At 49.4% G+C, this 9,792-nt stretch overlaps 5 protein-coding genes across 5 annotated transcripts in view, besides 15 other annotated features; all 5 read left to right on the top strand.

Annotated features, from left to right (window-relative positions):
• Positions 1–9,792: part of a sequence feature (heterozygous, Esmeraldo-like haplotype) that runs on past the window's edge.
• Positions 156–181: a microsatellite.
• On the top strand, positions 206–1,918 carry Tc00.1047053507483.80 (uncharacterized protein; the record flags this gene model as incomplete). Its single annotated transcript, XM_802999.1, has 1 exon — positions 206–1,918. One exon carries the CDS (start codon positions 206–208, stop codon positions 1,916–1,918), a length of 1,713 nt encoding a protein of 570 aa, XP_808092.1.
• Positions 2,143–2,162: a microsatellite.
• Positions 2,225–2,258: a microsatellite.
• Positions 2,283–2,327: a repeat region.
• Positions 2,438–2,483: a microsatellite.
• Positions 2,584–2,610: a sequence feature (AT_rich).
• Positions 2,645–2,672: a sequence feature (T-rich).
• Tc00.1047053507483.60 (uncharacterized protein) lies at positions 2,723–5,968 on the top strand (the record flags this gene model as incomplete). The annotated part of the gene is made up of 1 exon (XM_802998.1): positions 2,723–5,968. One exon carries the CDS (start codon positions 2,723–2,725, stop codon positions 5,966–5,968), a length of 3,246 nt encoding a protein of 1,081 aa, XP_808091.1.
• Positions 5,555–5,579: a microsatellite.
• Positions 6,013–6,066: a microsatellite.
• Positions 6,468–6,495: a sequence feature (AT_rich).
• On the top strand, positions 6,598–7,047 carry Tc00.1047053507483.50 (calmodulin; the record flags this gene model as incomplete). The annotated part of the gene is made up of 1 exon (XM_802997.1): positions 6,598–7,047. The coding sequence occupies one exon, from the start codon at positions 6,598–6,600 to the stop codon at positions 7,045–7,047; it is 450 nt and encodes a 149-aa protein (XP_808090.1).
• Positions 7,879–7,916: a sequence feature (T-rich).
• Positions 8,044–8,077: a microsatellite.
• Positions 8,301–8,350: a microsatellite.
• Tc00.1047053507483.39 (calmodulin) lies at positions 8,386–8,835 on the top strand (the record flags this gene model as incomplete). The annotated part of the gene is made up of 1 exon (XM_803000.1): positions 8,386–8,835. The coding sequence occupies one exon, from the start codon at positions 8,386–8,388 to the stop codon at positions 8,833–8,835; it is 450 nt and encodes a 149-aa protein (XP_808093.1).
• Positions 9,364–9,792, top strand: part of Tc00.1047053507483.30 (calmodulin, putative) — a gene marked incomplete at both ends in the record, with an annotated part of 624 nt that continues 195 nt past the window's right edge. Inside the window, one exon of the mRNA XM_802996.1 lies at positions 9,364–9,792. This exon is cut by the window's right edge and continues 195 nt beyond it. Coding sequence (XP_808089.1) covers positions 9,364–9,792 — 429 coding nt within the window.
• Positions 9,452–9,504: a microsatellite.

Genomic DNA, 9,792 nt, shown 5'->3' with positions numbered 1-9,792 from the left:
TTTTTTTTTTTTCCTTCTGTGTGTTGTGGCTACCTGCATACAAAACTGTCCCACACTAACCGGGGTAATAGACGTGAAGGGTTGAAATAGAAGCGAAGTTTTTTATACGTACAAGTCGCCTGCTCGTTTGGTCCCCCCACGCTTTCGCCCTGTTTTTTTTTTTTGTTTTGTTTTGTTTTGTGTGTGTGTGTGTGTGCACGCCGACATGAATGAGCGGGCATTGTCGCTGGCGGAGGGTTTTGTTTCTGCGCATTATGTTCAGGCAGGAGGGGAGGCACTCCGCGCAAATGAGCGTTTGGTACGTTCCGTCCTTGCCCAGCGTCGGTGTCCTGAGAAGGGCATGTCGGATGTTGCCATTGAGTGGCTCCTGCATCAACTTGCATTGATGGATACAAATAACTTTCCTGCACATGTCGGTGCGGGGGAGCGGGAGGGTCGCGTTGCAGCGCCACTTGTTGCACGGAGGAACTACGGCCTTGCTCACGGTATCGGACGCTCTGGTGATATTTTGAGCGACCAACCAAAGGCAGCCGGTTCGAGTTTGATACACAAATTAACAAACTGCATGATGTTAGATCTGCTGCGACTCGCAGGAGCGCCGTCCATTGAGTCGGCTGTTGTTTTCCCCATGGCTACAGGAATGACACTGTCGTTGGTGTTACGCGCTCTGGCGTTGTTGCGGCGAGATGAGAGGCGGAAGGAAATGCCGGATTTGCTGAAGGGTGCCGTGGAGGACGAGCCCCGCTATGTCATTTGGGCCCGTATTGATCAAAAGACGGCACTGAAGTGTATTGAAGCGGCAGGATTTGTGCCAGAGCTTGTGGAACTTCGGCATGCACCGTTGCAGCGAAAAGGCACTTGTGGTTTAGGGTTGGGTAGTGAGACGTGCCTGCATCCCTTTTTTCTTCAAGTCCACCCGGACGACATCGTCGCCGCGATTCAACGTGTTGGTGGGCCCAAACATGTGCTTTGTGTGCTTTCGACGACCAGCTGCTTTGCTCCACGTATTCCGGACGACGTTCTTGCCATCGCCAAGCATTGTAAAGCCATTAATATACCGTACGTGGTCAATAATGCCTATGGCGTGCAAAGCCGAGTCATCATGCGGCGTCTGGATGCGGCGATGCGGTTGGGACGCATTGACGCCATGGTGCAGTCAGGAGACAAAAATTTTCTTGTCCCCGTAGGCGGCGCCGTGCTTAGCGGTAAAAAGCATGTGGTGGAACGTGCCGCCGCCTTGTACGCAGGGCGTGCAAGTATTTCGCCGATTGTGGATCTCTTTATAACGGCATTGAGTATGGGCCGCAGCGGCTTTCAACGCCTCTGGGATGTACGTTATGAGGTGCTGAACATGGTTCAGCAAGGGCTGCGTAGGTTTGCGATGGCTAGGGGTGAAGTTTTGCTGGAGGAAGAAGATGTAAATGACATCGCCGCTTCCGCCTCCGCTGCTGGCTTTACTGGAGCTGTCGCAACAGCGTCTTGTACGGTACGTGGGACAAATAGGAATGACATTAGCTTTGCAGTTACCATGCATACGGTGGGAGGGGCGGCGAACGCAAAGGCGATAGGAGCGCGTCTATTTCGTGGCGCTGTCACAGGACCACGGGTAATTGTACCTGACTCGACGATAAAACAATTGTGTGGGTTGTCGTTTCGTAACTACGGCATGCACGCCGATGAGGTGCTGCCATGCCCGCTACTTGTCATGGCGTGTGGAATTGGTACGACGGCGGAGGAGGTACGTGGAGTCATGGAGCGACTGGAGGTGGCGTGGCCATTACCAAGAACACCATCACCAGCACCGCTGGTAGCAGCATCCGTAATGGAACCGCCGTTGGAAAAGATAACAGATGGGGCACCTGAAGGTATTGTCAATTATGGTGTGGATGACAGCGATGAGGAGGAGGAGGCATTATAAGAAGAAGGCCGCCATGACAACAGGAGTGATGGAGAATGAAGTGAAAGGCATTGAATCGATGAAATACATGCGTGAGTATAATATTAATTGTTCCTACTATGATTATTGGTGCACGCACTTTTTTTACTGATGAAAGAACCGCATTGGACTAAAAGGAACAACAACAAAAACAAGAGCAAGAAGAGAAAAGGAGGCGTTTGGCATCTATCGTATCCGTGCATGTATTGGTTGGTTGGTTGGTTGGATTTGAGTTTAACGTTGTGTGGATGTGTTGGGTGTAATTTATTGTGTTACAGTTGAAGGAAAGAGAAGGAGGAGGAGGAGGAGGAGGAGGAGGAGGGGATAAACCGGTGGCGTGGAGGAGTCCTTCTCTCTCCCTCTCTCTTTCTCTTTTTTTCCCTTATTCTCTGCATGTGTCCCTTCATGCATGAAGACTTCACTTCCGTGGCGTGTTGGAAGTTACCACATGTGTCTCTTTGTTGAATTTATTTGCAATATACACATGGGGCCATTCCCCGCTTACTTTTTTTTTCTGTTTTTTTTCTTTCCTTTCCTTTTCTGTTCTGTGCGACCTCACCGGTTTGATGAGCGGCAAGAAAAATATCGCGAAGAGGCCAAACCGCCTGTCTGACTCTCCCAAGGAGTGACTCGACCATCATATACGCATATTTATATTTATATATATAAATATACAGGCGGACACAAGTGCTCTAGACGAGAATTACAAAAATAAAATAAAAAATAAAATAAAATAGAGGCGAATTGTTGGTGCAAAAGAGGAGGTTTGGGAAAAACGGTAAGAAAATGGTGAAGCAACGCATGACGGCACTTGACGTACGGGCTTCCGTGGAGGAGATGCGGTCGGAGCTGCTCGGTCTACGCCTATTGAACGTATATGACATTAATCCAAAGATGTTTCTGTTTAAATTTGGCCACGGCGAAAACAAACGGACACTTTTGCTTGAAAGTGGGGTACGGATGCATCTTACGCAACTTGTGCGAGAGAAGCCAAAAGTGCCTTCGCAATTTACGCTTAAGCTCCGTAAACATGTACGGGCATGGCGGCTTGACTCCGTCACACAACTGCAGCATGATCGTACGGTAGACTTTCGCTTTGGTGTGGGCGAGGGTGCCTCCTATCACATTATCATTGAACTCTTTTCTAAGGGCAACGTTGTGTTAACCGACCACGAGTACCGCATTTTGCTCCTCCTCCGCACACACAAGGATGATGATATCAAAATGTTCGTGCGGGAGTTGTACCCCGTGACAAGGCCCTTTGAAGAGCAGCAGGAGAAGGAAGTTATGGCGCAGTCAGAGAGTGGAAAGGAGAAGGAAGAGGAGCAGCGGCGCACAAATGCACTACGGCAAGAATGGCACACCGTCTTTGCTCGACATGCGGATTATGAGACCATACGCTCTACACTTTCTGCTGTGCATCACTTTGGACCCGCCCTTGCAGATCACATTTTGACCGTCACAGGAGTGAAGAATGTGAAAAAGGGCGAGATAACGTCGGACGCGGAGACGATGTTTAAGCTGCTTCTACCTGGGATGCTACAGGCGTGGGAGATTACCTTCTCTCCTTTGCCTGGGGGCGGGTATTTGATTTCCAACCATAGGCAGAGAAAAGATTCTCGCAAAGGTGGCCAAGAAGCCTCATCCAAAATTGGAGAAGACAAGTCACAGGCTGAGGAGGAAAAGTCTGTGAATGCCAACGTGGCTGACGGATCACAACAGCAGATGCAGGCTGTGCAGTATGATGACTTTAGTCCTGTTCTCCTTGCCCAGTACAGCAGCGACGGTGTGGTGATGTCCTTTTTAAAAAGTTTTGGTAGCGTATGCGATGCCTTCTTTCTCTACACAGAGACGGAAAAGATTGAGCAACACAATGAGAAGAAGACGACCTCCGTGATATCTAAGAGGAATAAATTTGAGCGGGATCACCTGCGTCGTTTGAATGCACTCGAAATGGAAGAGCAAGAGAACCAACGTAAAGGGGAATGTATCATTCAAAATGTGGTAAAGATTGACGAGGCGATTGGGCTTATTAACGGTGCACTTGCTGCGGGAATTCAGTGGGATGCGCTGCGCAGTCTATTGAAGCGACGACATGCGGAAGGACATCCAGTGGCGTACATGGTGCATGATCTTTTTCTTGAGCGCAACAGCATCTCCGTGCTGGTGGAATCTAATGAGCAGGAGGATGAAGGTGAGGAAGACTGCGATGTGACACCGATGGTCATTGAAGTGGAACTTAGTAAAACGGCGTACGCCAACGCGACGACGTACTTTGCGAAAATGAAATCCAATCGTATCAAGTACGAAAAAACCGTCGCTGCCACAGCAAAGGCTTTGGCGGGAGCCGAGAAAAAAGGGGAGCGTCTCGCAGCCAAGCAGAAGACAAAGAAGGCCATTGTGAAGGAACGACGTCGCTTTTGGTGGGAGAAGTTCTCTTGGTTCCGAACCTCTTGTGGCGACTTTGTGCTGCAGGGGAAAGACCTACAGACGACGGAGATTCTCGTACGACGTGTCATGCAATTGGGTGATGTCTTTGTGCACTGCGACGTGGATGGTGCACTCCCTTGTTTACTTCGGCCTATTGGCTCTGCGTGGGCCACCGCCTTTGTGGAAGATGTAGAAGGCGATCCTCAGGAGGGTTGTCAGGCAAAGACGTGTCGTATACACATGACAAGCCTTGATGAAGCTGGTGCGTGGTGCGTGAGCCGCAGCTCTGCGTGGGAGGGTAAATTCAGTGTTGCTGCCTGGTGGGTGCATGCGTCACAGATCAACGGAGGTACCGCCAGTGGCTGTTACCTTTTCGACGGGGAAAAGCACTACCTGCGACCGCAGCCAATCACATTCGCATGTGGACTTTTATTCCGTGTTTCCACCCGCCGCATTGATCCTAACGACCGTGACGAGTTGCCAAACTTCATATCCGAAGGGGAACTTCGCCCACGGCATGTGGAAGAGGAAAAGGAGGAGGGAGAATACGGTGCATTTCTTCCGCCTGATAGCGCCACCACACTTCATCCATTGCCGTCCTTTTGGGAGCTGCACGGACCGCGTCGTCATCCACAGCCGCAGCAGCAACGTCAGGGGCGTCAAGCCGCTGAGGTGAAGGCCGCCCAGAAGGGGACGACGGCTTCCAAAAAGACCACATCAATCCCGTCAACAAAAACAACAACAACAACACAAACAGTAATTGCTGGAGCCGTGCGAGGAGGAAAAGGGAGTGGTGCCGGTGGTGGCGCCAGGGTTGCGTCTGCTCCTTCTTCACAAAAAAGCATGCAGCAGCTGACAAGGCATCAGCGGAGGAAGCTTAAGAAAATTCAGGAGAAGTATAAAGATCAGGACGAGGAAGATCGTCTGTATGGCGCCCTTCTTAATGGCAATCAAATGTCGAAGGTGCAGCTGGAGGTGCTGGCGCTTCAGCGGGAAAAGGAGAAGCGACATGAGTTGTTTCCACCAAAAACATTTGAGGAAAAAAACTTTGATGAAAAGCGAGAAGAGGAGGTTGAAGAAGTGACCGAATTTATTGATGAAGATAAGTCCGGGGAAACTAACAGCCATCATGAATCTTCTATTTCTTCGCTTCGTAACAACTCAGCTGATGGGAAAGAGGAGCAAAAAGGGGAGGGGGAGGAGGAAGGGGAGGATGAGAAACACAATGCGGGTCAGCCGCAATCAAAAACACGTGCGGTCGCGACTTCCGTAGAGGAGTCTTGCATCGCAAACGACGAGGAACTTCGCCGCGAGTGGCAGTACTTTACATCACAGCCAAAGCCGATGGATAACATTGAGTATGCCTTGGCTGTTTGTGCTCCAATGAGTTGTGTAATCCCATACAAGTACCGTGCGGAACTGTCATTTGGGAACGCTAAAAAAGGCCAGGTAACGACTAGTCTTCAGGGGCACTTTTTGGCAATGACTAAAGGTGTTGAGAATGCATCTGAGGTACGTGCCGTGGAGTTGTTGGATGCAAATGTTGTGATGGAACAGCTCCGCGGAAATCTGAGGTGCCTCACGAAGAGGCAGAAAAAATAGAGACGGTGTGAACCCAGTATGGGAGCCTTTATTTATATTTCTCCTTCTTTTCTTTTCTTTTCTTTTTTCTTTTTTTTTTTTTTTTTTTTTTTTTTTTTGGTTTGCTTGCATGTTTTTATGTGTATTTGAATCTATTTGTTTGTGTGCGAGTGTTTATTTTTGAAGTTATTTCTCACTCACACCTGTAACCCTCTTGCGCTTGACTCATTTATTGTCCCAATGTTTCATTTGGCAGCAGAAGTAGTCGTCATGCTGATGGTGAGAATACCATATGCTTTTATGCAACTATATTTGCCGCGTTCACTTCATACATGTCGTTTGGTTTCTTTCTTTTTTTTTTTTTTTTAAGGTTTATTTGCCGCCTAATTGAATTTTTTGCTCAATTCACTAACAGCCATGGTGAATACACATTACAAATACACCGTCATGGTTGTTTGTTTCCTACAGCCGCAGTATCTTTTTCTTTTCCCCTTTCTTTTTCACTTTCTGCTGACCTTCGTATTTTATTTTATTTTTTATTTTTTTTTCCCACCCCCAACAGGTTAGGGATTATTTGTCTACAGTAACAACAAAAGCAAACAAAACCAACAAAAAAAGAGGAATTACCACCACCAGGGCTTACATTCCAAATGGCTGATCAACTGTCCAACGAGCAGATCTCCGAGTTTAAGGAGGCATTCTCGCTGTTCGACAAGGACGGCGATGGCACCATCACGACGAAGGAGCTCGGCACGGTGATGCGCCCACTGGGCCAGAACCCGACGGAGGCGGAGCTGCAGGACATGATCAACGAGGTGGACCAGGACGGCAGCGGCACCATTGACTTCCCCGAGTTCCTGACGCTGATGGCCCGCAAGATGCAGGACTCGGACTCGGAGGAGGAGATCAAGGAGGCGTTCCGCGTGTTTGACAAGGACGGCAACGGCTTCATCTCCGCCGCCGAGCTGCGCCACGTCATGACGAACCTCGGCGAGAAGCTGACGGACGAGGAGGTGGACGAAATGATCCGCGAGGCCGACGTGGACGGCGATGGTCAAATCAACTACGAGGAGTTCGTCAAGATGATGATGAGCAAGTGAGCGACGTGTGGCGGCCCTGGCGGGGAGGGAGCGAAGCCGACAGTGACAGGCTAATGGGGAAAGGAAGGAGGGAAAAGGAAAGGAGGAGGTGTCACTGGACGGATGATGATCAAATGCCGTAGCCTCACTTAACCGAGGTGAGGTTTGCGATGTGTGAAGGGAGGAATTTCCAGTGGAAAAGAGGGGTAGAAATGCGGGCTTCCATGTAAGCAGACGGCACGCCCGCACTCGTCGTGTGTAGAACGAAAAATAATAATAATAATAACAAAGAAGAGAAAAAAGGAAAAGAAAAGTGAGGGATGCGAAAGACACAACAACAACAACAAAAATACACAAATTTTTTTTACTATTTTGTTTGCTTTTATATTTTTGATTTGGATGACAAAGGAGGAGGATGTAATGAGAAGGCGGATCGGAGAGGGGAGAGCCCGTGTGGGAGCCATGCGCACACACTTAGAGAGATACAGATGCATGTGTGCATGCCCGCACCGGGGATTGAAGAAATTACGACGGGAAGAAATGCAGCGGTGGGGGGGAAAGGCGGGTATGTATGACAGTGACGGAACCAAAGACATGATGAATGCACGCAGCCCAGTGCCATTATTTTTTTGCCTCCACGGGCACTCCCTTGCTTTCCGATAGATATTGACGTCTTTTTTTTTTTTTTACTTCTCTATACATGGAGCGATGGGAAGGCGGTGCTTGGGAGCGGGTACCAGAGCAGGCACGGAGTCAAGACCGCAATTAAGCACGAAGATGAGAAGATCGGCAGACGGGGTAAAGAAGTGGCGGAGGGTGTCGTGTGTGTAGCCTCATTGCAATCCAAGGCGGAAATAAAGCAAAAAAATAAAAAAAATAAAAATAAAAAATTAGGCAACTGAAGGATAGGGGAGCGAACATATATTTGTGACTGCAAGTGTGCCATCACCGTCATTTATCCCCAAGAACCCAATGACCTAGAGTCATCCTCATATATATATATATTGTTTGTTTTTATCTCTTTCCTCTCTCTCTCTCTCTCTCTCTTTCTTTATTTACTACCCTCAGATTTTCATTTCACTTTCTTTTGGCATACCTTGCGTATGATTCTTGTGTGTTTGTCATTTTCCATTTCTACGGGACTGTTGCGGTGTTTTTACCGTGTTGTGTGATCTATTGTCTTTTGATTCTTCAACATTTATTACACACACACACACACAAACGCTTTACGAACTGTGACGGCGATGGCACCACGGCCGGTGCAAGGAGCGCTCACAACAACAACCAACAACAAGAAGAACACCAAAACCAAAACCAACAAAAAAAGAGGAATTACCACCACCAGGGCTTACTTTCCAAATGGCTGATCAACTGTCCAACGAGCAGATCTCCGAGTTTAAGGAGGCATTCTCGCTGTTCGACAAGGATGGCGATGGCACCATCACGACGAAGGAGCTCGGCACGGTGATGCGCTCGCTGGGCCAGAACCCGACGGAGGCGGAGCTGCAGGACATGATCAACGAGGTGGACCAGGACGGCAGCGGCACCATTGACTTCCCCGAGTTCCTGACGCTGATGGCCCGCAAGATGCAGGACTCGGACTCGGAGGAGGAGATCAAGGAGGCGTTCCGCGTGTTTGACAAGGACGGCAACGGCTTCATCTCCGCCGCCGAGCTGCGCCACGTCATGACGAACCTCGGCGAGAAGCTGACGGACGAGGAGGTGGACGAAATGATCCGCGAGGCCGACGTGGACGGCGATGGCCAAATCAACTACGAGGAGTTTGTCAAGATGATGATGAGCAAGTGAGCGACGTGCGGCGGCCCTGGCGGGGAGGGAGCGAAGCCGACAGTGACAGGCTAATGGGGAAAGGAAGGAGGGAAAAGGGAATCGTCGGCGCGTTCCTTCTTTGTATGTCGAGGGTCTTATGGGAATGTACATCCGGATGTAAATAAATTTAAATATATGTTTTTTGGTGTTGTCGTTTTTTATTGTTGCATCACTTTTTCTTTCATTTTGGAATTTGATCCCGCGATAAAGCACCCCATCCGTTTCACAGCTGAGCTGCGCCCATGGAGCAGAGAAGGAGGTTGAAGGGGGTGGGTGGCACGGGGGAAAAAAAGACTGAGAAGGAACCCTAGAGATGTACGCACGCATTTGCAAACGATGGTAAACAAGGGGAATAAACGGGATGCGGAAAAATGAAAGTCAAAGAGAACACAAATAACACAAGGGGAGAATACGCGTACTTTGGGGGAGGGGAGCGGCATCGTCTCCCTTTTATTTCTGAACTGTGACTTGTTGTCACGGCGTTTCTGCAGAACATTTGCATCCCCCATGTTTGTTGCGTACGGATTTTTTTTTTTTTTTTCACTATTCTTTCTCTACCTCTGCGATGGCACCACGGCCGGTGCAAGGAGCGCTCACAACAACAACCAACAACAAGAAGAACACCAAAACCAAAACCAACAAAAAAAAGAGGAATTACCACCACCAGGGCTTACTTTCCAAATGGCTGATCAACTGTCCAACGAGCAGATCTCCGAGTTTAAGGAGGCATTCTCGCTGTTCGACAAGGACGGCGATGGCACCATCACGACGAAGGAGCTCGGCACGGTGATGCGCTCGCTGGGCCAGAACCCGACGGAGGCGGAGCTGCAGGACATGATCAACGAGGTGGACCAGGACGGCAGCGGCACCATTGACTTCCCCGAGTTCCTGACGCTGATGGCCCGCAAGATGCAGGACTCGGACTCGGAGGAGGAG

Source organism: Trypanosoma cruzi (genome assembly GCF_000209065.1).
Source record: "Trypanosoma cruzi strain CL Brener chromosome Unknown tcruzi_1047053507483, whole genome shotgun sequence".
NCBI lineage: Eukaryota > Euglenozoa > Kinetoplastea > Trypanosomatida > Trypanosomatidae > Trypanosoma > Trypanosoma cruzi.
This window is presented reverse-complemented; position numbering and strand designations above follow the sequence as displayed.